We start from the raw sequence: 26,842 nt of genomic DNA, 5'->3' as shown, positions 1-26,842 counted from the left end.
ACAGCGTCCTAGTTTCCTCCATGCTGACACCTAGGCATTACTGGCTAGCTCGAAGCGATCCTCAAAGGGAACAAACCAATTACCGTAAATTCCGTACTATAAGCCGCTACTTTTTCCCCAAACTTTCAACCCTGCGGCTTATTCAGTGATGCGGCCAATTTACGTAACTTTTCTAACGACCGCCGGCGGCGCTCGAGTACAAAAGGTAAGATTTAGACCGGTGGAATATATGCGCCGAGGAAGATTGCAACTTCTTGGCTTGACTAGCGGCAAGAAATCTTTCACTAAAACTGGCCGCATGCGAAAGGCAACTTTTTCGCAAGTCTGCCAGTGGATCCTGACACCGTGGGGCAGCATAAAAAAATCCACCATCGCCAACGGGTTCCGAAAAGCTGTGACGGAGAGGAGGGCACACCAGCGACAGTGACAGCGCGAGTGAGGCTGCGGGACCGTGGGACGACGTCTATATGACACTGTTTCTTTCCGACACTGAGGAAGACGACTTTGATGGCTTCAGTTTTAAGCAGGAAGATGAGGACGGTATGTTTTTTTAAGAGACCCGTGTTTTTTTAACAGACTGTGTTGCGAGCGTGTTGCTAGCGTGTTGCTACCTGTCACAGGCACCGTTTGGGATGAAAGTTATATTATTATTATTATTAAAGCTTTGAAAACTCTCTCGGTGTACCGTCTTTTTGTAAATATGTGTAACCATGTATAATATGTATTTGCAACTGTATATTTTTGTAATGTATTTATTTTGGACACTTATTCTGATATGTTTTGGACCGGCGAATTAAAAAGAAGGGGCGTAACAAACGCGGGCTGACGGGAATTTGGGACCGGTAAAGGTGAGTAATTGCGGACACGGTGGACAATAGTGGATATATATTTTTCCCACCCTTACCTTTGGAAATATACACTTTTTTCTTTGGATTACTTTCAACGGGAACTGGACTCTGCCGGTCTGCATCAAACCTTAAGTATCGGTATCATTTCATGTTGATTTAGCCGGCTGTGATTTTTGGACTGTGTACTTTAATGAAGGATATTCAATTACAATCGCGAGACTTAAAGTCGGGTCTGGGTTAATTTTGTGTTACATTTTTTTTAATGTGGGCGCATGCGGCTTATATACAGGTGCGGCTTGTGTTAGTACAAAATCGGTTTTCCTCTTAAAATGTGGTGGGTGCGGCTTATAATCAGGTGCGCTCTATAGTCCGGAATTTACGGTAAACATGTTTATGTGGTGTTGTCTTATAGAACATACAGAAGGTGGTATGAGACAAGGATAAGCACAGTTGTGTAGGAGAGGTCTTTTCGGCAGACCAGGAAGAATAAACCAGAGTGAAGTGCAGTACTTGTCTAGCCACATACATATTTCTTTTGCAAGTTAAACACTACAGTTTATTGTTGTAACAAGTTCCAATGTTACTTTTTTTGATGCGATTGTAATGAGAAGAAACAAAATAATAATTAAAAAAAGAGGTATTGGGCAAATGTCACTTGAGTTTCAAGCAGCTACATGTGATGGTGTAGTAAGCAGAAAGTTCCCAATTCTTAAGAGAGGAATTATTCCCTTGCACTCACTAAAGAAGGAAGGGGAAGGAGATAGAAGAAGTAATGGGATTGGAAAGTTAAATAGAGAGGGGGATAAAGAAATCGTGGCACCGAGTAATGGTGATGTCTTGCTGATGCTGTTGATTCAACAGGCCAGGAAGCCTCCGTCTACTGGCAGGGAAACCCCGTTTGTCATTGCGCTTTTATCGCTCAGCAGGAATAAAATACTGCACACCACATCGTCCACCTCTGAAAACAAATGCAAAGGAAAGAAGTTATTTTTGTTATGAAGAAAAAGGAGCTGCTGGCTGGACGGGCAGGCTTCCCACCTGCAAAGCGGCCCAGAGGGATGCGGGACGTCATCCTCCCGGCTTTCTCGGGGTCGCTCCAACCTCGACGCCCCATTTCAGTCATCACCACTGTGGGATTGACGCTGTTAACACGGATCTGTCCCAAAACACGGAACAATCCATGAATTAGCATTCATTCATTCCAATTTGCCCAAGAGGGATAATTTACAATACCTATTTGCAGCATGCTTCCTGGCTTTGTGTAAACAGATGGCTAGTTCCATTATAATTATCAAACGGGGGAAAAAAATACAATAATTTTGACTCAGTCTGAAGCAAAATGGAAGTTAAGCACCTGGACCTGCACACTAATATACATAATTATCTAAAAAAAAATATACATGTATTAAAAAATGAATATACAAAATCATGATTTCAAAATAAAATGACACATCCAATTTTATCAAGATTCTTTGAAGAGACATTGTAAATTATTTGACCTCTTAATGTTGCCGTATTATGCAGTGCAACCAAAGAACAAATGCTAAAAAGCTCAAAGAATACAAACTATAGAGACTCAAAGTGACCATAAAGCACAACTTCTTCTATTTCTTTGCCCAGTCTTTAGAAAGTTTGTTTTGTTTTTGGGTACCTGTAGCAGCAAGAAAGTAGACAATCGGCGAGGCTTACGTTACGCAAAATAAATGTAAATTTCTCAACCTAAAAATATTTTTAAAATGCGCGCTTAGATGATGATTCATATACGTTGGCTTATTTTCTTTATTTGACATTAGGTATAATCAGGGTTGGGTAGGGTTACTTTAACTGGATTACTTTCAATTACTTTTGGATTACTCCAATACCAAATATGCTAATAAAAGACAAACGAAACTAAATATGAATAAAATGATGACTCACAACACGTGGTAAGCTTTCTCTCCTGGCTTTGATTTCTGGCAAAACTAACATAAAATGCGACAGAAACAAAATGAAAATAAATCCCAACAGCTAGCCAACGTCATTTTTGCCCTTCCATGTATTCCGTTACTCCCCAAGCCTGCACAAAATTGAGTCATTTTATTCATATTTAGTTTTGTTTGTCTTTTATTAGCATATTTGGTATTGGAGTAATCCAAAAGTAATTGAAAGTAATCCAGTTAAAGTAACCCTACCCAACCCTGGGTATTATGCAAAAACATCATTAGTGGCTAGGAGCCATGTCAACATTACAAGCTTTAGCATTAACAGTTGAAGTTTAAAAAACTAGCATTAGTTGCGAAATGATTTAGAATTAACTGCTATTGATGCCAGCGGCTAAAAGGAAGCTAGCCAACAAAGCCATTCTATCATCATTAAATGGATTGTTGGACTTGAATAATAAGCCTCAACGAAGGCACTTCTACAAATTTTAAAGAGTATAGTGGGTCTATCCTTTAACCACTAGGGTCGTAGGGGCACCATTTCCTGTGGCAAGTACGGCCTGGTGGCGCCCAACCCTCTCCCTGCCAACAAATGTTTCCACCTGGTCTATGTGACTTAAATAGAATTTGAGGAGTGGACCACAGACAAATATCTGAAATGGTAGGGGGCGCTGAGGCATCAAAGTGATAGATGGCAACCACTGTTAAACTCGCAGAAGAAGAAACAAATGTTAGCGGCTACATTAGCAAAAAGATGTGCTTAAATCAGGCCAGGGAGTACTGGAACAAAATACTACAGGCCACTGAGGAGTGTTACCTCTAAGCTGTGCGCGTGCGCAATTGCGCACTGCTCGCACATTCTCAGCGCACAAGAAAATCTAGCCAGCGCACAAAAATGAGGGCTTAAAATTACTAATTAAGAAGCGACTCAAGTCAAAGTTATAGTGCATGAAGGTAAAAATACACGGGTTTCCCTGATGTTGTGTCCTAAATGCGGTATTTTGAAGTCGAGTCGAAGTGGAACGAAGTTGAGTAAAGTTAGTAGAGTTTGTCGAGAACCGGCTTCTTCGGCTCGGCTCACTAAAAGGAACCGGCTCTTTCGGGTCCTAAACGGCTCTTCGGGTTGTTTTTGCTTCTTTAATCCCAACATGACCAAATATGATGTAAAATTATGCACAAAATGACTTAAAGGAAGGGGGGAATAGAACAAAAAAGAAAAAATACCAAAATGAAAAAGTAGTGAAAAGCTGAGAAAAAAAAGAAATAAAAGGAAGAGAAAAAAGAAGGTAAAGTTTAAAAAAAACCTGAAAAAAAAGAAAAGAAAGAAATGTAGGAAAAAAGTAAATAGAGAACAAAAAGAAAAAAGTAACAGCTCGGAAAAAATAAACATTTTTTTAAAGGAATTTTTAAAAAAGTAGAAAAAAAAACACGGAAAAAAGAAGAAAAAGTTTGTGTTGCATTCAAATAATTTCCAATTATATCAAGTGAATCTTGTTGTCAACATTGTACTTCCACTAAAAAATGTGATTAAGTACAGTTCTGTATCTTACAACCGACTAACCAAGCCCCCAAAAATGTTAATATTATGCGACAAAAAATATCAGGAAATAAAAAGAAATGGATATCTTGTGAAAGAATTGTAAGAACAAACGACGTTTGTAGGCCGTACAAGTTTGCAATCGTGCATTCGTCAATTCATTCAAAAGTGAAAAATCATTTTGCATTGCCGGAAACTCAGCAAAATGTAACGTGATGTCAAGTTTTGGACATGTTTGATAATGACTTAGTTGCCACACTTGGGATTGCTGTTGCTCACTGTTGTTTCAAGCGTTGCTCACCGACTTTGTGTGAACGCTCAGACCCGTGGAAAATTACAGGGAACATTGCCAGTGAGACAATCTGACAATCTTTACATTGTTTACAATCACAATCATGCTAAAATCCTTTATAATCTGGTATCATATTACCACCCATCCCTTCTCACAATCACATTTAAATTAGTATGCTTGGTCGCTTATATCGTGAATTGTTTCCATAATACTCTGATAACATACCTGATGGGCTCCCAGTTCCAGAGCCATAACTTTAGTTAACATGTCCAGAGCTCCTTTTGTGGTACCTCAAAGACATTCAATGTCACGGAATTGAATACAGACAAAGTCAGAGTTGCCTAAAATGGAACATGCGATTCCTCACAGTAGACAGCATGATATGGGAGGGCACGCTGTGATGCCTGGCTCGAAACATTGACGATGGAGCCTCCTGATCCTCGGGCGATCATCCCCCGGGCCACAATCTGAAGCATACGCAATGGCCTTCTTTCAAAGAAATGATAGCACTCAACATACTGTAGAAAAAGGGACAGTCCTTTACCTGGGATACGTGGAGCACTGCTTTGACGTTCACGTTGAAAGACCTACATTAAATTCAATTACCTTCAATTGAACAAATCGACTCATTTTGAATATATTTGCACATCTGTGAAGCTAAAATGAGAAAGGATCAATCAGTGGATCTGGCTTTATCACTTTTGGTATCTTGCAAGCAGGGTTGGGTAGGGTTACTTTAACTGGATTACTTTCAATTACTTTTGGATTACTCCAATACCAAATATGCGAATCAAAGACAAAAGAAACTAAATATGAATAAAATGATGACTCACAACACGTGGTAAGCTTTCTCTCCTGGCTTTGATCTCTTGGATCTCCGGCAAAACTAACATAAAATGTGACAGAAACTAAATGAAAATAAATCCAAACAGCTTGCCAACATCATTTTTGCCGTTCCATGTATTCCGTTATTCCCCGAGCCTGCACAAAATTTAGTCATTTTATTCATATTTAGTTTATTTTGTCTTTTATTAGCATATTTGACATTGGAGTAATACAAAAGTAATTGAAAGTAATCAGATTCAGATTCAGATCTACTTTATTGTCATTCCAGTACACGTGTATACAGAATGAAATGTCGATACATCTGACCCGCACAGTTTCCTTGAATGTACAGATATAAATAAAATGTTGTATTGATTTGGAGTATTGAGTACTAATAATATACTAAATAATTATGGCTATGTATAGTATTTTACAGTAGCGCAAATAGTGCAAGAGGAGCAGCTAAACAGATGTGCAAAAAGGGCAGTCAGGTAAACAAGTCAGGTAAACAGTAACAATAACACTGTAACAATAACGCTGTAAGTACAATAGTGCAGAGAAACAGATGTGCAAGGAGTGGCTAGCTATAAAGAACTGCCAGTAGTGCAAAAAGTCAAACAAAACCAACAGATGTACAGATTAGCAGCAGTTTAGATTTACTATGTGTTTGATTGACCATTTAACAGTCTAATGGCCAGGGGGACAAGACTATTGTGGAACCTGGTGGTCCTGCACCGCACACTGCAGTACCTCTTCCCAGAGGCTAGCAGAGTGAACAGTCCATGATGGGGGTGAGAGGGGTCCCTGATAATGTTCTTAGCTTGGGATAGGCAGCGCTTCTGGCCAATGTCCTGAATGGAGGGGAGAGAAGTCCCGATGATTTTCTCTGCTGTCCTCGTCACCTTCCTCACACTACCCCAGTCGGAAGCGCTGCAGCCTCCACACCACACAGAGATACAGCTGGTCAGGATACTCTCTATGGTGCCCCTGTAGAATGTGATGAGGGAGGGTGGGGGCAGGTGGGCTCTCCTCATCCTCCGCAGGAAGTAAAGGCGCTGCTGTGCCCTCTTAACCAGTGATGCAGTGTTCACGGACCAGTTAAAGTAACCCTACCCAACCCTGGTTCTATAACAGTTGTTGTAGTAAAGTTTTTTTTTTAACACATTTAAAGGTTTCACATCATATTGTTTATACTATTTGCACTCTGACTTTGTTTTGAAAATATTGTGCAATGGAAATTATTTTAGTCGTCTTGACATTATTATACAATACTGTATTCATATTTCCTCAATTTTTGGTTTGACTCCCTTGGAAACAGTTGCAATAGAAATATTTATTTATTCTACTATTAGTTTTGAATTCTAGTTATTTAAAAATAATACAACATTTATGTTGCCTTATATTTTTGTACTGTGTTTGTTGTACTTACAAAGTAACTCATTGAGGGAGGGGGGGCTTAAATTAATCAATGATCATGACATTGACAAGCAACAAGTATCGGTATTATATCGATTGAAACTATCCTGTATTTACTTGGAATAGATGGATACCTAAATTTCTAGTAACGTCCGCCTTCTTGCTGCTACGGGTACTCAAGAACAAAAAAAAACTTGTGACAAAAAAATAAGAAGACAAATGACAAAGTGGTCAAATAGTACAAACTGTCCCTTTAAGTAAGCTGCCATGGATTCCAGTTTCTACACTGACCCACAACAGAATAAAATAAATCCTACAGGAAAAACTCACTGGGTTCCCATTGGCAGCTAGCATGCGTTTTAGCAAAAGTCTTACTGGTCAAATTGGTCTGGTGTGACCTCGAGAAATGGCTGAAGTTTGGCACATGCCGCGTTATTGACCAGCAGATCAATAGGGCCGATGTTTTTAAGAGCCGCATCCGTGGCCCCCCAATCTGACAAGTCAACACACACGGGAATGATGGATGGACACTGTGGGAATCGATCAGAAACAAGGATTAAGGCAGTAGAATGGTTATGGCGGGGGTCTCAAAATCCATTGACCTGGGGAACGCCCGAGTTAGGGTCTAAGTAAGGTTGGGCTAAATAGGGTTCTCCCCAAAAAATTAAAACATTCCACTTTTCTTGAATATTGTTTAAAAACATTTAAAATAATCCATAACCAACTAGGACTGCTTTCAAAAGGGCAGTGTGTATTTAGCGCCTCCTAGTGCTAAAAAAATGTAGTTAATTTAAAAAAAATGAATATTCAAATACTATAATTAGCAAAATTACAAGAACTATTACATACATGTGCATTTTTTTACATACTAGTAGATTGATTTTTTTTTTATTTCTTCAATATAACATGAGGCTCACCTCGAGGGAGTTGATGTAATTGTTCGCGACAGGTTACCAAAAAAACCTGTCCTCATTTTAATTTATGTTCTTTCCCTTTTACTTTTTCACCAATTTTCTCTTTTTTCTTTTTATTATGTCTGCTTTTCTGCCGTTGTTTCCTATCTTTTTCCTCTTATTCTTTTATTTTTTCTTCTTTTTTCCCTTTTTCTTTCTTTCCATCCCTCATTACTTTCTTCTTTGTTTATTTCATTCCCTTTTTCTTTTTTTCAGGCTTTTTCCTTCTATCTTTTCCTTTAGCTTTCCTTATTTCTTTATTCACAAATGGCTGGGAGAAAATCAGTAGAAAACATTGCTTTATCGTCACTTTGAGTCTCCATCGTTTGTATTCTTTCTTGGGTTTCTTTAGCACTCGTTTTGGGTTGCACAGCAGAATACAGCGACATCTATCCAGACAGAGACAGACAACTTACTCGCTCATTCAGACCCAGCTGCCGTGCTGACAGCGATCGAATAATACACCCTGTTATTTTACCTTTCATATTAAAGAAGGGTCCTCAATCTATAGTCCTGGCCCCCCCGGGCAGTAAGTTTGACCCCCTGGGTAATGGTATCAAATGGAATGCTAATAATGTACCTCTTGCACTAGACTGTCCAGGTCAGACTGTGTCCGTGTGACCGCTGTGACAATTGCGCCATAGCGTGCCAGAGCAATGGCCGTGGCTCTGCCAATTCCTGAAAAAAAAGACATGACTGTAGATAATGTAAAATGAATGTGAATTATCCTTCTCATTTGCGGTATTATGTGACATTTTTACGAAAGAACTCTGCTCGCACCTTGTTTTTCGACAAAAATAACGGTCAAAATAAACCTCAAGGATCATAAGTAAGAATTTAAGTGGGTTACTTGTTGATATGGGACAGGCGCTGGCATTATTATTTAATGTATTTAAGGAAACCGTCAAACGTCACACAGTGAAATAAATGCACTGAATAATTAGCTTTTGTATGGAGAGTGGATAAGGTGCTTTTATTGAAATATATGGAGTGGCTGCCCCCCACAAATACACTTAAAATATTTTGCTTACATGACTCTTTGATTCGGGCAGCATGGCGGCGCAGTGGTTAGCGCGTGTACGGCACAGTTCTGTGGTCGTGGGAACCTCGTGCGTGGCTTCAAATCCAGCTACCGGCCTTACTGTGCGGAGTTTGTATGTTCTCCCCGTGCTTCCGTGGGTTTCCTCCGGGCACTCCGGTTTCCTCCCATATTCCAAAGACATGCATTTCAGGTGAATTGGCCGGTCCAAATTGTCCCTAGCGAGTGAGTTGTCTGTCCCCGTGTGCACTGCAATTGGCTGGCAACAGGTTCAGGGTGTCCCCTGCCCACTGCCTGGAGATGGCTGGGATGGGCCCCAGCCCCCTCGCGACCCTAATAAGTATAAGCGGTACAGCTAATGAGATGAGAGATGAGACTTTAATTCCAACCCCTGTACTAGGCCCCTAGTCCAGCCACTGGGAGGCGCTAAATGGCTCTCTCATGCAGCGAAGACAGTTAAGTTCATTGTTTGTGTTTACCTTTTCCTGCCCCGGTGACCAAAGCGTGTTTGCCTTGAAATGATATTTCCATGTCGAATAAATCTAAAGGAAGATGGCAAAAAATGAATACTAAACAATTTCCTCGACCAGGAAAGATGTGATTAGTCGGAGTTGTAACAGCAAAGAGTACAAAGTTTGCTCACCGAAGTAGTAAGCCAGGAAGAGGCGTCCCCTTACTTCCGGTTTGCTACCAGTTTAAAAGTTTATTATTATTTATTATTTTTTATATAAACTTTCAGCTTGACATATCGACGTAAACAAACTAGCTACGAGTGGTTAAATATTCCAAAATGTCACTTTACATTAATTAAAAGTTCCTTTTGGATTGGAAATACAAAGGTTTAAATAATAGTTTTAAAATTGTTATTTTTGTGTATAATGAATCAATAACACAGTATTAAACACTTAACAGCCATTAAGTAAAATCTAAAATGGCGCTAGGAGGAAAACAGCTGGGTTAAAGCAAAGAACCGAGGGAGTACAATAATATTTTTAGTGTTGTTAGGAATTTTATATTAAAAAATGGCCCCACCATCTTGCCTCGATGTCTGGAGCCCGAGAGTTTATCAAATCAGTGCCTGGCGTCCTGCGTCTGGCCTTCTCCGTCAGAGTCCTGTTATCAACAGAACTAAACAAAACATTCGTATTCGGAACAGCGTGACCTGTCATTGAACTTAAGCCTTCTCTGTGAAAATCTTCATTCCATTCAATAAATGTAACTTATATAAAATACTTTATAGTAAAATGTATAAAATCCTCCAGTGTCATTAAGTCAGATATGTGATTCATATGTTTAACAGTATAAGGGGTGCTTTAAGAAACCTTTAATGTTTCCTCAAAGTATTCAAGAACAGGAAAAAAAATAAAAATAAAATGATCAGTAATTAACTGCTAGGGTCAGACAGTGAAGGTTGCTTAGCCTCACGTGACCCAAGCTCGACGTCAAACGTTAATTTTCTAAAACATGTTTAACAGTTACAATTTGTGGAACACTTTTAAACTATATTACTAAATAGAATCACACACTTTGACTCCAACAAGTATCTTGTGAAATATTATTCAAAATGGTGGCATATTTCAGTTAGAACTAAACATAAATACAATGCTCCTAGATAGATACTTTATTCATTCCCGCAGGGAAATTCACATTTCCAGCAGCATCCCTGAGCTGAGAACAATACAATAATAAAGCAAAAGGAATACAATATACAAATACCCAATGTGACGTGCTAATACCCACTGTAGCGTGTTGTATAGAGTATTTAAATAGTGCTACATAAAATACACACTGCAATAAAAGTACGGTAATATGCAATGTAGGGGGTGTGGTTTAATGTGGGCCTTTACTCCGCCGGGTGGAGTTAAAGAGCCTCATGGCATGAGGAAGAAAAGATCTCTTCCATCTGTCTGTGGTACAAGACAGTGAAAGCAGTCTGTCGCTGAAGCTGCTCTTCTGTCTGGATATAATGCTGTGTAGTGGATGTCTATGTCATTTTGAGTTTTTAATATGCGATTTCAATAACTGTTAGCTTTTTAGGAAGATTAAAAATAGATGGTTGAATCATGACACATATTTGCGCTTTTATTAATCAACAAACTGCAACAATGATATCACATAGTCCCAAGCACTGGCCTGCAGTGGCACTTTAAATTCAAGGCATAATAATGACATTTTCCTTTTTTATCTTTACAGAAATAAAATCAAATACTGACTGACGACAAAGTGGAACAAAATACCTTACGAGAAGTGGAAAACCTCATCACTAAAAGATACAATGCCAGGTAGACTCACTCAATCAGAACATGCATATGAACTCAAAGTGGTTTAGCTTTAAACAGACATTTCTGAATTCAATCAAGCATCATGTTAACATCAGGATGGATTTTGACCGAGACGTATAAAATAACAGAAAAATGTCCAATAAAATACACACATTTTGTAACAAAGATACACAATTAAATCACTATAATACCACTTCAAGAATACTCACTGCATTCAATTTGTAAGAAAGTATCACATTTGTAGAAAAGAGGACTCCAATCTTCATTTTGTATTTACTACTTGACACAAATGTCCTCACTTTGGAAAATAATATTTAAACAATCACCATTACAGTGGTACAAAAAAACAAACTAAAGGAATAACTGGAACATTTACACGGATATGTAATAGAACACCAGATTTTAAAGAAATATGTGCATGTTTTACTGTCGTGAGTTGGCAGATTGAAAAATCCAATACAGTGGAACCTTGGTTTTCGAACGCCTCTCAGTTCAAACAAATCGGAGTCCGACCAAAGATTGAGAAATTCTTGCTTCGCTGTTCGGTCAAAAAAATCGGAGTTCGAACGCCGGTAATGCGTGAGTGTGTACGCTAGGGTGCGATGCTGAGCGGCGTACGGGTGTAGATGGCTCTTTTCGTGACCAACTGTTATCGCGTGCGGACGTGCTTCGTTTTGCTTTCGCTTTTAATATAGGTGTACGAAGTGTTTTAGCCCCTAATTATGCCTCCGAAGAAAGTCAGTGCAAGCAGCAAAGTTGCTACAGGTGAAAAAAGAAAAGTAGTGCGTACAACTATTGCATTTAAGGAAGAAATAATCGCAAAATATGAAGGAGGTGTGCGAGTGTCTGATCTTGCTAGGGAATACCCCACTGTCCACCTGCGCCTTCTGCTGACCACCACAAAGGTAAGAAATACTATTCATAATTCTTTTCTTTATCCTTTTTTTTTATTTTTACACGTTCATGTTAGCGTAATCTTTCGTACGTAAGATTACGATAACGCGAATGTACGATTAGCCTGGGTTAGCTTTATGTTTACGTTAAACATTCAAGGTAAACATTCAGGGTGTTGGAACGGAGCCCCCTTTCCAATGAACCGCTCACCACTTGTTGTGGAGAACCGGGTGCTAAATGACTTGTAAACAACCGAATTTTTTTATTTTTACACGTTCATGTTAGCGTAATCTTTCGTACGGAAGATTACGATAACGCGGGCGTACGATTAGCCTGGGTTAGCTTTATGTTTACGTTAAACATTCAAGGTAAACATTCAGGGTGCTGGAACGGATTAAAACGATTCACATAATTTTTAATGGGAAAAATGATTTCGGTGATCGAACAAATCGGTTTTCGAACAGGGTTCTGGAACGGATTATGGTCGAGAACCGAGGTTCCACTGTACTTCTTAAACCTATTCAGGAATTTCATGGGTAAAAGTATCTTATTGTCTTTATTCACAAAATAAGAATTACATTACATTTTGGGAATGGTCTTCAAGTGTCTCATGATTATCATTCATTTTCTGATTTCTCGTACGATAGATATGTGCACGACGACAACAAGACAGACCACTTTCAATACTGGTTACAGCATTCTGGGAGTGTATGGCTTAGTATGGCAATCGTTTCCAACACTCGTGAGGTAGTCGAAGAGCAAAGCTTCAGTTAAAGCATCGGTTTTGAAAATGTGCCCGTCATCCCAGCAGGAAAAATGCGAGACACAAAATCATGTCACTTTCCAAGCTGGGGTTTACGCTTTGGACACCAGTCGGTGTGTGGATAAAGGAGGCAGTGGACTGTTTTAAACCTGTGGGAAGGGAAAAGTGATATCTGTCAATGCGTTCTGTTTACTCATTGGAGAAACGCCGCTCATGCAGTTTTATCTACCTTGTCGGGTCTTCGAGCAGTGAAAATCCTCCAGCTATGCTGACAACGTTCCGTCTATTCTCGTACCCTCCGTAGCTCAGCGTCACCTAATGGAGAAAAAAACAGTCTCAAACTTATACATGGAAACAATTAGAAGCATTTGGACTGGTGAATGACATTTTGTTTCCTTGGATTACTTTCACCGGGACCCGGACTTTACAAGTCTGCATTATACGTTAATTACGGGTATCATTTTCCATTCATGATGCCAATTGTAATATTAAGATTGTCTACCATTTATTTAGTAACGATCGTGGAACTTACAGCCTGGTCTGGGTTAAGCTTGTGATTGTGTCACAAGTTTCAATGCGTGAGCACACGGCTTGTACAGAGGTGCGGCTTGTGTAAGTACAAAAGTGGTAAACCACTTAAAAGTGGTGGGTGCGGCTTATAATCAGGTGCGCTCTATAGTCTGGATTTTACGGTAATCCAACTAATAATTATTTGCACACCATCAAAACACCTTTTCCGGGTATCTGCAAAGTAGCTGTTATATTCTTTCATATCAGTAGATAGCAACAAATCATTACTATTAATAACTATCTGCTGATATAGCCAAACAAGTCATTTTGGTAAGTAATATTGATTTAACTTAAGATGTGATTTTCAGATTCTGTTGGTATCATCCAAAATCATGCATGGACTTGCTCCCTCATATCCTTCAAATTTAATTTCCCCCTATGTTCCGGTCTGGAGACTTCATTCTGAACATGCTGGTCCACTAGTGATCCCAAGAGCCAAGAAGAGATCCACAGGTTCGAGAACATTTTCCATTCGGGCCCCAATGTTGTGGAATGCTCTTCCCCCTGAGATTCGATCTGCAACCTCCGTGGAACTGTTTAAATCTAGGCTTAAAACACACTTGTATTCTATAGCTTATGAATGCTATATATTTCGTGTTGATGATATCTGTGTATTAATTGTTATTACAACATCCATTGCTGGAAGGGGAATTACCCCATGTCCGGTCCCTTTTCAAGGTTTCTTCATTTTCCTCATGTTGAGGTTTTTGAGTTTTTCCTTGCCCTCATGTAGGTATTAGATCAGGGGATGGTGTAATAATAGTCTGTGGTTTGCAAAAATCTGTGGTCTGTGCAGCCCTTTGAGTCTCCTTGTGATTAAGGGCATCATCAACCTTTTTGAAGCTAAGAGCGACATTTTTGTTACTGATAAGCACAAAGGGCAACCAGTTTGCTATGCATTTCTAAAATAACAAGCTATCATGTTATTACCATGTTATTTTTATGTTACCAGGTTGTGGTTATTATGAGTTTGGTTAAAACAGGCTCAGTCAACCAGTACAACATCATACCAGTTAGAAATCCAATTTCCTAGGAAATCGCAACCACCCATTACTGGTGAGCTATATTGAGAACCAGTTCATGGGCTACTCAGGTGTTCTAGGGGGGCTACCTAGTGCCCATGGGAACCAACGTTGGTGTAACTGGTTTAAAGATGATGATTTACTTTACCACCCAAGAAAAATCATCTTTTTCCATGGGAACATCATATTAGTAATTTTAAGTTCTGTTTTTCTTAAGCCAAAATTTATAAACATTTCTTTTTAAAATTGTTCCACAGGCGGACACTTTTATTTACCATTACAGTGGAACCTCGGTTTTCGAACGCCTCTCAGTTCGGACAAATCGGTGTTTGACCAAAAATGTCGAGAAATTCTTGCTTCGCTGTTCGGTCAAAAAATCGGAGTTCGAACGCCGGTACGCTAGGGTGGGATGCTGAGCGGCGTACGGGTGTTTTAGCCCCTAATTATGCCTCCAAAGAAGGTCGGTGCAAGCAGGACAGGTGAAAAAAGACAAGTTGTTCGTACAACTATTGCCTTTAAGAAAGACATAATAGCTAAATATGAAAGCGGTGTACGAATTTACTATCAGTACGATAGTAAAGAATAAGGAGGCTGTGAATTCGAATGATGCGGCTAAGGAAGTTAGCGCTATAAGCAAGCAACTGCCGCAAGTTTTGGAAGAGGTTGAAAAACTTTTGATGATTTTTCACTCCCCACCGTCCACCACAAAGGTAAGAAATCCCATTCATAATCCTTTTTTTAAATTTTTACACGTTCATGTTAGCGTAATCTTTCGTAGGGAAGATTACGCTAACGCGAACGTACGATTAGCCTGGGTTAGCTTCATGTTTACGTTCATGGTAAACATTCAGGGTGTTGGAACGGATTAAAACGATTTTACATTACTTTTAATGGGAAAAACGATTTCGGTGTTTGAACAAATCGGTTTTCGAACAGGGTTCTGAAACGGATTATGGTCGAGAACCGAGGTTCCACTGTATATTGAGGAGAAGTTTAATCATTTCAAACAAGTTAAAATTGTACATAACCACAACCAAATTAATCCTTATATTAAAAATTACCCCCATTACATTCTTAGCTACAGCCGCCACAAGAAATATCCCTATTCAAATCATAATAAGATCAATTTTATATTGTCAACTAAGGATACATTAAAGCTAGCCTTAACAGCTTAAACCTAGGGTCACCAGGCTTTTTGGAGCTGAGAGCTGCTTTATTTTGTTCCTGATTAAAGCAAAGGGCTACCAGCATCATATAAATTTCTAAAATAACACCTTATGTTATTACTATGTTATTTATATGCAAGTACTTGGATAATTTTGGGGGTACGGTTTGAATAGGTTCAATCAGCAAATAAAACCTAACTTTCCTAAAAAATAACAATGACATCACTGGTGAAGTATTTTCAGAACCTGAAGCTGGCTACCTGATGCCTTTGGGCAACCTGTTGGTGACCCCAGGTTTAAACTTTAAAGAATAACATCGGAGCTGAGATTTAATTTGAGGACTGTGCCTAGGGATTTTTTTAACAATGAAAAATGTTGAAAAAGACTGCTCCAAGCAGTAACCACACAGACACTAACCTGATCCAACACACTGTCAGTGGGCAACTTCTGCAGGTTCTCCAGGTGGGAGTGGAACAGGTGGGTGTGGAGTAAAGGCACCTCTAACAGAGCCTCGATAATGTAACCCACGGTGCAGTCGTCGGGTAGGCGAATCTTCTCTGCCGTGCTGATGAAATTGCCCAAACTGGAAAGCAAAAGAGTTTGAAAAGAAACAAAAACAATGTACCGAAGAAGAGGAAGGAAGACCTACCTGGCCCATGGACTCATCTTTAGTGCCAGACCTCGGCTGATACAAAAACCTGCACCGCCCGTTGCAAACCAGAACTTGACTGACACCTGAAACAGCAAACGGATTTTGATCCTAGTATCTTATAATATCAGCTCCACCAGGGGTGTCAAAGTCATTTTAGCTCAGGGGCCACATGGATACAAAACAACCCTTTACAGGGGCTGGACCAATAAACTAATGGCAAAAAAAGGTGCACCTTTGCTGTAGGACTGTGGATCTTTCATAGGCTCATAATTAAATGACTATTATGATTCAGGGGTGCAAGATTTGATTATGAAACCATTATTGAGTTAGTTTTATTTTTCAATATTTTTCTTCCCCAAAATTTAATTAAAGCTGAAATAAAAAATAGCACATTAACACTCATTTGAGTGTAAATACTCTAACCCTCGTGTGTCCATTTAAAGGATCATCTTTTTTGTACAGTTAGGAAAGGTGAAAAAGAAAATCTTTTTTTTTTTTTACAGTTGGGACCAATCTTATAAAAGTAATACAATTTAAAGTTAAAAAAAAAAAAGATTTTTCCTGGGGTTTAATCAACAGTGCGGTGGGTTATTTTGGCCCGGAGAAAACAGGAGGGTTAAATGATCGACTGTTAATTTCATATCTATTAAAAATAGGAGCTATAGCTTATTTAAACTTACGCAAAGACACCTCTGAGCTATTTCTTTTGATGTTTTTTTTAATCTACCTGCCAACTGATCATTTTCAATCACTGGGGATGCAAAGTGTACTTTAGTATCAATTGCTGTGGTTAAGAAGGACATCCATGCACTACACGCGAGTGCATTTCAAATTTCCTTAAACAGTGCGTCTGTGACTTCCATTTGAAATAAAAATAACATCGAGATGGGGTATTTCCTCTGATATTCTTTGTTTGATAAATCTTAGTCAGCAAACACAGCTAGAGTTAGCTTTGAGTAGCGCCTGGCTTTAGTGTCATCCAGTGGACGTATGCAAGACTGCTAGTCATTATGTGACGCAATGCAGTTAACTTTTCTCTTGTGCTTCTCTTAGTATTGTCTCGCAGGCGGATTAAGTTCATTGGCAAGCCTGATTCTGAGCTACACAGACCTAGAAACTCATGAGTGCCATATTTTGTGGCTCCCAAACGGTATGAAGGTGTAAGTTACTGTATTTACCACACTATAAGGCGCACCTAAAAGCCTTTATTTTTTTCAAAAGCTGACCATGCGCCTTATAATACAGTGCGCCTTATATATAGATCAATGTTGAGTCGCAAAGTCTTGCAACTAAGGCAAGCAGCTGCCGACTAGATTTTCCCCCGAAGGCGAAGTCGTCCGCGGTGTATGCTGGGATTTATATACCGGCGTTTCATTTCCTAACCAATGTGTCAATCATCATTTGAATCAGTCACTATTGGCTAAAGATATTCGGAGGTAATGGGGGCGGATCCTTTTTATCATTTACAGGCTCGCATAGGCTAAAGGGGCGAAACAAAGCCTGCAATTGGCCGAAAAAGATGAATGTGAATCACACGTTGGGTTGCACTACGGCATAGAGAAAACATTTTTTACTATTCTGTATTTGTAAATATTTTATTCTCCTGGATTGACTACACTCACGGTTGTAAGAAGACCATGGTTATGTATCATTATTGAACGTGATGGCTGCAAGAGAACTTAGGTGAGCTATGCGGATTTATATTTTCCCGGTATCTTGTTTTAGAACGATCTTGATGTTTCTGTGATGAGTCTATTTTTAAACTAAATTCAATTCAAAGTGTTTATTGTCATATGCACAGTAAAGAACCTTGTTTCCCAGCACAATAAAATTCTTACTTTGCTGTCCACACAGTTGCCAGCAAAAAATAAAATGTAAACTAAGAAATGTTGGGCATTTCTTGAATCCCAAGACTTTAACCTTCCGAATGATATTCGGAACGATGCATTTGAGTGATTGGTGACATCGTACAGACACTGTTTCCGTACATGTCTGAGACACGTATTTGGTTCTTTGCAAGCTTTCGGAATGTTAAGGGGGTAATAAGTTTGACTGAACTATCTGACTGTTTTGTCGACGTTCCCATTGTAGCGCCTTATAATCCGGTGCGCCTTATGTATGGAAAATATAGGACCAAAAACTATTTTTTGGGGGGTGCGCCCTATAACCCGGTGCGCCTTATAGTGCGGAAAATACGGTAAATACCAATCCATTGCTCTTGACCCTCTCTGCAGCTTGGATGGGATGGTCCAGGCTGGGTCGACCCAGGTAAACGTCCTGGCTGTGGTGGTAGGAAGACAGAAGCTCCAACAGGCTGGGAAGAATCACGTAGTTGTCGTCGTCCACGTGACAGAACCACCTCGAACGCAAAACACGACTTAGCACTTTGTTTGGGAAAGGTCTTACACACGCCCCCACTTTCGCTCACTTTTTCTGAGACTCGATGAATTTGTCATACTCCACAGACATCTTGCAGCACAGAGCCTGGCGGGTGTGAGCAGCTGAGCAGTTGGTGTTGATAATATTTGCACCTATTTAAAACCAGAGTGTACAAAGATGAAAAGTTCAAAGTGGTCTTTTCAAATCCGTTGTTTGATTTACCTGTTCGCAACTGCAGCTCTTTGTCTTCGCCGTCTGAGAATAAGTAGGTCTAGGACACACAAAGACACACTGTTACGCACACTTCTCAAACAATCAGCCTACTGTTGAGGCTGCATGATGAGAAGAAACGCTAATAAAAAAAAAAGCAGACTTAGTTAAAATGATGGACAAGGCAAACAAAGAAACACTGTTTTGACATGGACGAAGAAAAGCATGGAATGTTCATATAAATTGCTTATATAATCTTGGACAACAATTTTAACTGTATGCTATACACCGGGATACAGCCCCCCACCATACATATACATATAGATCAAAGCGGCGCTGCCACGAGCGGCTGCCTTTTCCAGCAGCTGCCCTATTGTTTTATTGTCTGCTCCTATCTTCGGTGTTTTTTCTTCCCGTTTTGACAACTACACTATGGATTACTTCTATCCTATGGGACATGGGTTTTAGCGCACAAAAATGCGTGTATTCAAGGAATTTCAACTCCTTGCCCTGAAGAATTCTCGTGCCGGCGTGACTAAGGGGCCTATCGTGGAAGAAGAGCCGGAGCTGGCGAAGCGGCTAGCGGCCTTATAAGTCTTCGGTACCATCCGTAATCATGGTTAATGCGAACTCACGAACAAATAAGATCATCGAGTGCTGGTGGAAAACATCGAAGCGCACAGGGAGCGCAGTTGCTGTGTTTTGCGGAAACGTGGCTCACGTTTAGCATTCCGGACGCTAACGTGTAGCCACCCGGAGCTATCCGGCTTCAACGCTGCTATACAGAGACAAGAAAGCCGGGGGGAATCGGAGAGGAGGCGGACTTGCTAACACGAGGTGGTGTATCCCTGGATTTTCACAAAGAAAAGATTTCCATCTGCCGCAGGGATGTCGAACTTTTGGACTGGCGTGACGTCATCCACTCCGCTACAAGCACCCCTAGGGCATCATGTTAATCTGTTAATAAACAACGGGGTAGACTGCTGGAAGTGTGAATTTCCCTACGGGGATGAATAAAGTATCTATCTATCTATCTATCATACGGCACTTTCACTTCAGTGTTTTATTCTGGCCCTTCTTTAAGGCATTTTCTTCATTATCCGATATCAATGCCTATTATTATTGTACATTCTTATGTAAAGTTACACATGTATGTAATTGGTTGACGTTATATCAAATGCTCGTCCCCTACGGGTTGGACTACCTTCCCTTTCCATTTCCCTTTCCTTTCGTTCACTTTAGAATTTGGGTGACTTTGTAATCTCGATAGAATACTGTATTTTTGTACTGTATTAGCTATCAATTAAAAAACTTGCAGTGATCCTGATGGGAGAAGGAACAACATAGTAACTAAAGCAAGCATGTCAAACATAAGGCCAGCAGGCCAGCCGTGGCCCGTTGGATTATTTAATCCAGCCCGCCATACATTAAAAAAAGAAGAAAGTCTCTTGGTCATTTCTATCAAAAAAGGTCAGGTTTTTTTTCAAATAAATGCAGACCAAATGTTCCTTAGAGGGCAGTAAAGGAAATACTCTCAGCTTTAGGCCCAGCCTAGTAGTTTGATCTGATGTAGTCTAATCTTACTGCCCATGCATTGCACAAATCTTTTTTTTTTTTTTTTTTTTTTTCAAACAGGTATGACAATTAAGGTAAAAATTATTACTTTTTTACAGCACCCACTTGAGTTTGTGTCACGTGGTGAGTTGGTTCAGGTGTAAAGCTGCATCCACTCAACTGTTAAAATTAACGTGTAACGTATTTAATGCCAAAAGTCGTTTTTTTTCTCATTGCTTGTGAAGAAATCTGTTGTGCTTAGAAAATATCCCTCGTCATCCATGATTATAATATGTAGGGGTAGGCTACTAAAGTATGCTGAATGATAAAGCATAATAGTGAAAAACTACAGAGAGCAAAACATTATAGGCTGAAGTCATAGGACCATGCTCTGTCCACTCCACGCATCGGCCCGGTATTGCAGTACCTCCGGGAACGGTGCATTCGCACTGATCGCTTCTTGGCCTTTTGGCTACGACCTTGGCTTAGCCTCTTGGCTAGGGGCAAGTGTCTCGGCCTGTTGGCTTTGAAGTGTATCATGATTTGACTGATAATCGATAGTGGATAATGAAAAATGGACAATAAACTTATAAAGAACCCCCCCCTTTTAATAATCGGGCCCGCCTGAGAACACAGTCTTCATCCGGCCCCAGAGCCAAACTGAGTTTGACATCCCTGGACAAGAGTACTCTCACCTGTTTTTTAGCTTGAGAAATCCAGGTTTGAATTAAAAGCTCCAGTCTGGACTTGTGGTATTTCCTAGTGGTTTTAACAGCAATAAAAATGTCCTTCAGTTCCAGCAGGTTTTGTGACGCATGACCAGGAAGGATTTGGCCTTGTCCTACAGGGCTTTTAAGCACTTCAGAGACCTTTTCTGAACTTGTCTCCTTGTAGTCTTCATTTCTAAAGAACTGAGTCTCCAGGGTAGCAGGATTCCCTTCTGAGCTTCTGTTCAAACCGGCTGTCTTTTCCGTGTCTGCAGAAGAATCCGACACTACGGGTAGTTCGCTCTTGTTCTGTAAATTGTAAGCCAAGAACTTGACTTGTGGTCTGGGCCGCGGGAGGTCCAGCTGGCGGGCCGCCGGGCGCAGGGCCGGAATGAGCAATAAGAGAAGGCCGCAAAAAAGGAGGGAGAAGAGGAAGCCGAGCTTGCTGACGCCGAGCGCCGCTACGTGCATCCTGGCGGGCCCGCGCCGTGCACGCGTTGGCCTCCAGGGCTGAAGTCGCTTTCACCTCCGCCTCGGCCCATTCTCACTCCATCACGATGAATTCTGCACAAGTAGACATTTCGAGTTGGGAAGGTGTTAACCCTTTTGCTTAAATCTCAGGGGTGGTTACAGCTTTATATGGGTGGTTTTCAAGTGGTCTGACTTGAGGACCCGCCATCCTACCCTAATTACCTGTACAAGCTGTAATCCGAATAATTCCACTTCTCAAAAGTATTTAAGTTTTTTTTAAGAAACAATAATCAGCTAAACCAAAACGACTTCAAGTAATAAAATCCCCTTCAAAGGGAAAGTGTGTCTTATTTAGCGACTCCCAGTGGTAAAAAAAAGATACAGTGGAACCTCGGTTTTCGAACGCCTCTCAGTTCGAACAAATCGGAGTCCGACCAAAAATTTCGAGAAATTCTTGCTTCGCTGTTCGGTCAAAAAAATCGGAGTTCGAACGCCGGTACACTAGGGTGCGATGCTGAGCGGCGTACGGGTGTTTTAGCCCCTTATTATGCCTCTAAGATTACGATAACGCGAACGTACGATTAGCCTGGGTTAGCTTTATGTTTACGTTAAACATTCAGGGTGTTGGAACGGAGCCAAACATTGAGGGTGTTGGAACGGAGCCCCCTTTCCAATGAACCGCTCACCACTTGTTGTGGAGACCCGGGTGCTAAATGACTTGTAAACGACCTGATTTTTTTATTTTTACACGTTCATGTTAGGGGAATCTTTCGTACGGAAGATTACGATAACGCGAACGTACGATTAGCCTGGGTTAGCTTTATGTTTACGTTAAACATTCAAGGTAAACATTTAGGGTGTTGGAACGGATTAAAACGATTTACATTATTTTTAATGGGAAAAATGATTTCAGTGATAGAACAAATCGGTTTTCGAACAGGGTTCTGGAACGGATTGTGGTCGAGAACCGAGGTTCCACTGTATTTTAAAACAAACAATAATGATTTAACTTATAAGCAAAAAATAGTAAAGGTAAGATCGGGCCTAATAAATCCAGCCCGACCGGACCCGGCACGCGGGTATAAAAGCCTGAACCAACCTGAACCCGACTGATTAACTTGATCTGAGAGACCGGGCCAGAAGTAAACCCAAAGCTGCATTTCGCTGCCGTGCGTACTTCGGCGCCTAAGTGTACCCATCTTCGGCTGATGGCCCTGGCCCAAAATCATACCTCTACAGTACAGTAAAAGATATAAACGTGCATTGTTTACTTGCAGGTTGTAAAATGTCTTGCTGCTACAGCTACCCGAACGAAAAGCATGTGAAAGTCTTGGCAAAAAATGAGTGGGGTTTGGTCACTTTGAAGCTCCTTAGTTTTTATTAGCCCTTGTGTTTTGTAGCACAGCTACCACTGGGAGGAGCTAAACGGCTCTGCATCTTTCTCTTACCCGTTTCTTTCTCCAAAACCTGCAAAATGTTTATAAAATGTAATTTCATATCTCAATTTAAGTGCTTGAGACCATTTAACCTTTAATAAAATGCAGTTCAAATATTATTTAGTGTTTTAAATACATTTTTCGTGACACACATGCTCAATTTTATTGTGTCTGCAGTGTAATCTAAACATCCTCAAGACAGAAAGGCAATAAAATTATAAAATATATACCAATATAATTGTTTTCATTAATAGTTTGATATACTACTCCAAATTTAATTTAATTATGCAATTAAATGTTGTGAATTTATATTTTACTTTCTATTTTGTTCAAATTCTACATGTCCCAGTAGTAGTAATCCATCCTATTAGAATATGCACAATTGCCCCCCAAAAGACTACATTTCCATAAAAGCCATTTACAGGAAGTGACATCATTAGATATTGGTGGGAGTTCAACTGTGGAAAAACAGATATACTTCAACTTTTACTTTCCATACTTTTTATTTTATTTTGAACATGTTATACTTTTAGGAGGATCTATAAAAGTTTTACCCTGTTACGGCAAATTACGGACAATGTTTACTGAGCACATTCTTTTAAAAATACATATTACATTTTTAATTATTAATGTTTTCTTAATCTGTTGAACGTTAGGTAGCTAAAAGTTGATCAGCTCAAGAGCCACAGCTATATTATGTTTATGAACAAAACATTAAAAAAAAAAGTATTTATTAGTGTTAAATATATTAGTTTTGTAGTAAAAATTGTAAAAATATGAAACCTAAGATTTTTTCCCCCCCAAAAAAATTATGACACTAAAATGTTGCTGGACAAAAACAATCTACTACATAATACAGAATGTCCCTTTAGTGGGCATTGATATTGGATGACAATTCTCCGATTGTAGTGTTACGTCACTCTTTTCCCCCACAAATTAAGAAACCTGCAACATCATAAACTAGTCAAGTCACATTTACCTATTTAGCCCTTAATCACAAAATGTCTCAAAGGACTACACGGGTTACAATGACACCATCCCATGATCTTAAACCAACATACGGGCAACGGAAAACTCAAAAACCTCAGCATGAGGAAACTAAACTTTGAGAAGGGGCCTCACAAGTGGTAATCCCTTACTATACAACTACAGCCATACAATTAAATTGACAAAATTTTACCTGAGGTTAATGTGTGTGATAAATATTTAAGGAAGAATGTAACATAGTGCACACTAAAAGACAAATTCAGACAGTTGTGAACCAAGGAAGTCTGCAAAAAAAGCAAGTTGTTTTCTTATCGCGTGAGGGGGGGGAAATTATTTAAAAGGTAATTCATCATCCCTACTTGAAAAGCACTTAATGCAGACCATTTATCATTTAGTTAAGTCCAATTTGTACCCAACTCTAAAATATTTATTATTACAGCTTTGATGTGCTGTGGAATGCTCTTCCTCCCGAGATTCGAACTGCAACCTCAGAGGAAATGTTTAAATCTAAGCTTAAAACACACTTCTATTCTATAGCATATGAATAACATAGATTTTGTGAATTGCAGGCCCACAGACTGTGTTTCTTTCTCAATAGCAGTTTTTCATGCGTTTTTTCTCGAAACTTTCTTTTGATTTTAGGTAATAAGCAAGTTGTACAGTGGCCTACACATTTGAAAAGACTTCTAAAGTGTTCCTATTCTTTTTGTCCATCTATTTGTTGTTTTTTCATGTTCTTGTTCTGCTTGTTTTTGACATTCTTTCTCCATTTATCACAAAGTTCTCTGTGAATTTGCAAATTAGGGTTTGTATAATCTTAATTTATTGAATAGTAAATTTATTTCAAGAACATAGTATTTCACATATGTTTTATTTTCCAAGGGGAAAGGGAATAAGTGCCTTTATTGTATTACCTTTATATGTAATTTCACTTTTGGCACAAGGTGGAAACCAATCAGAAACCCTGCAAATTTGATTTACAGCCAATTCAAACATTATTGCTACTGTCATTTTTGCTCCTTTAATGAAGTATTCTTTGGTTCTGTATCCAGAATTTGCTCAATAAAGTGTATGTAATGTTAAATTTGGTGGCTAGTGAACTGACTTCCAGTATATGGTATTTTGAAGAGGTTTTTTTCCATTGGACACAGGCACTACTTTGGCTTGATTTTATTAACTTTATAAAGTAATTCCGCTTTTGGCACTAGGTGGCAGCCAACAAAGTCAATGTAAATTTTAGAAAAAGGGGAGGAATGATGTGTTAAAAAAATGTCACAGATAAGAAACACTAACCTCCTTAAGTTACAACAGAGAGAAAAACAATTATCACTGTCAGTTTGAAACAGAAAGGGAAAACACAATAGTTCATCTTCATTATGGCAATTGAGATCCACGGTTCATGGTTCCCTTAGCTCCCTGGGTCGTCGGATCGCCACTGAGGACACAACTCTAGGAAGCTTTCTCCACTCATGAGGGTTCCTACTGAAACGGCTGCCGATCGAACAATACACCACAGACATGTTCAGCACTCTTGACAATATCCGTGTATAATTTGCCCTCATGTAGGTTTTAGATCAGGGGGTGGTGTCTTAATAGTGTGTGGTTTACAATAATCTGTGGTCTGTGCATCCCTTTGAGACTCTTTGTGATTAAGGACTATACAAATAAACATGACTTGACTTGATTAAATTCACAGTCTGTATTATCAAAGCATCCTTTTTAGGATGAACGTTTAATACAATGTAAAAATGAAGAATACCATCGTCAATTGTTCCTTTAATTATTTGGAGATGATACCACTTCCGTTTAATTGCCCTTTAATTATTAAACAGTGAATCTACTTCCGATTAAAAATTATATTACGAAACTTTTGCATCTATACAAAATGCGAAACTCAAGATTTCAGTAGTGATGATTCTTCGATTAGTATAACCCGATCCCCATTTTAAATCAGAACAGTTTTAATGACGTACAAATGCACGACGCCGCGGAAAATCAGCAGTGAAGCGAGCCTGAAAACTTTCAGCATAAATTAAAAGGCACAAAACTAAAACTTGGCATTTTGGAGCAACTTACCAAGACATCTTCGAAAACTCATGATCTTGATGAATCGAGTAAAACGGGAGAACAGAACCAATGGCAAAACTTGATCGCGGAGAAATAAAGCAAGTTAGCTTACAACAACAAAGTCGTGAACCCAACTTCGAGTAGACGTCTTCCAACGTACGCACTTTCATGTACTAAATTCGGGAATGTATTTCTATGATGAATTGTACAGCTAATCGTATATTTTTTCGAGAAAATAAATTTATTAAGGACGAATACCAAATTTATTTCTAAACCAGGTTTGCTCAATCCCGTTTCCGGGTCGAAAAGTGGTTTCCGGTTGACCTTTCAAAATAATATCTATGATGTGACACGTCACACGAGGGTTAAGTTTGGTTTTAGGCATGCACTTAAACTTGTTTTTTTTTAAACTAAATATGAATTAAAAACAAGGGTGGAAAAATGGTTAGCTGCACAGGTCTGTGGTCATGGGATTGAATCCTCCTGTGCGGAATTTGCATGTTCCCTAGGTGTGAATAAGCGATGAGTTGTCTGTCCCTGTGTGCCCTGTGACTGGCTAAAAACCAGTCAGGGTGTCCCCTGCCCACTGCCTGGAGATGGCTGGGATGGGCTCCAGCACCCCTGCGACCCTACTGAGGATAAACTTTGCAGATAAAAGAAGGAAGGTAGAATGGAAAACAGACGGGGATATTGCGCCAGGATAAAATACTTTGCTCCCCATAAAACATATCTCCCGTAACACCTAAAATAAAAAATAACGAAAATATAAATACAATTTGTGCTTTACACCAAAAAATATGTGCTTTTAACAAAATTCTGACCTAAAAAAAAGACAGGAATGTTATTCCAGAAT

At 39.5% G+C, this 26,842-nt stretch overlaps 2 protein-coding genes across 2 annotated transcripts; both read right to left on the bottom strand.

The window, feature by feature from the left end:
- Positions 1-818: 818 nt before the first annotated feature.
- Positions 819-9,496, bottom strand: dcxr (dicarbonyl/L-xylulose reductase). Its single transcript, XM_088323492.1, has 9 exons — positions 9,473-9,496; positions 9,309-9,371; positions 8,371-8,468; positions 7,213-7,367; positions 5,141-5,183; positions 4,964-5,063; positions 4,822-4,886; positions 1,887-2,004; positions 819-1,806 (listed from the first exon to the last, which is right to left on the bottom strand). Exons 2-9 carry the CDS (start codon positions 9,358-9,360, stop codon positions 1,703-1,705), a joined length of 735 nt encoding a protein of 244 aa, XP_088179618.1. The 5' UTR covers positions 9,361-9,371; positions 9,473-9,496; the 3' UTR covers positions 819-1,702.
- Positions 9,497-10,885: 1,389 nt separating this feature from the next.
- On the bottom strand, positions 10,886-26,277 carry rfng (RFNG O-fucosylpeptide 3-beta-N-acetylglucosaminyltransferase). Its single transcript, XM_088323965.1, has 9 exons — positions 25,999-26,277; positions 21,017-21,592; positions 18,780-18,828; positions 18,607-18,709; positions 18,384-18,537; positions 16,176-16,261; positions 15,944-16,109; positions 12,998-13,083; positions 10,886-12,917 (listed from the first exon to the last, which is right to left on the bottom strand). The coding sequence occupies exons 2-9, from the start codon at positions 21,497-21,499 to the stop codon at positions 12,842-12,844; spliced, it is 1,203 nt and encodes a 400-aa protein (XP_088180091.1). The 5' UTR covers positions 21,500-21,592; positions 25,999-26,277; the 3' UTR covers positions 10,886-12,841.
- Positions 26,278-26,842: the final 565 nt, after the last annotated feature.

This window comes from Urocampus carinirostris, chromosome 19, assembly GCF_059441175.1.
Source record: "Urocampus carinirostris isolate Australia breed hairy pipefish chromosome 19, RoL_Ucar_1.0, whole genome shotgun sequence".
NCBI classification, from domain to species: domain Eukaryota; kingdom Metazoa; phylum Chordata; class Actinopteri; order Syngnathiformes; family Syngnathidae; genus Urocampus; species Urocampus carinirostris.
Note: the sequence above shows the minus strand (reverse complement) of the source record. Positions and strands in the feature narration are given on the sequence as shown.

What these genes read in the sequence shown, in the direction of transcription:
- dcxr (XM_088323492.1), bottom strand. Translation starts at nt 9,360, where the DNA reads ATGGAAATATCATTTCAAGGCAAACACGCTTTGGTCACCGGGGCAGGA. An exon ending in TGGACAGTCTAGTGCAAGAG is followed by an intron (nt 7,368 to 8,370) that starts GTACATTATTAG and finishes CGATTCCCACAG; the next exon opens with TGTCCATCCATCATTCCCGT. An exon ending in CAGTGCTCCACGTATCCCAG is followed by an intron (nt 5,064 to 5,140) that starts GTAAAGGACTGT and finishes CGTATGCTTCAG; the next exon opens with ATTGTGGCCCGGGGGATGAT.
- rfng (XM_088323965.1), bottom strand. Translation starts at nt 21,499, where the DNA reads ATGCACGTAGCGGCGCTCGGCGTCAGCAAGCTCGGCTTCCTCTTCTCC. An exon ending in TTTCTCAAGCTAAAAAACAG is followed by an intron (nt 18,829 to 21,016) that starts GTGAGAGTACTC and finishes TGTGTGTCCTAG; the next exon opens with ACCTACTTATTCTCAGACGG. An exon ending in TTCATCGAGTCTCAGAAAAA is followed by an intron (nt 18,538 to 18,606) that starts GTGAGCGAAAGT and finishes TTTGCGTTCGAG; the next exon opens with GTGGTTCTGTCACGTGGACG.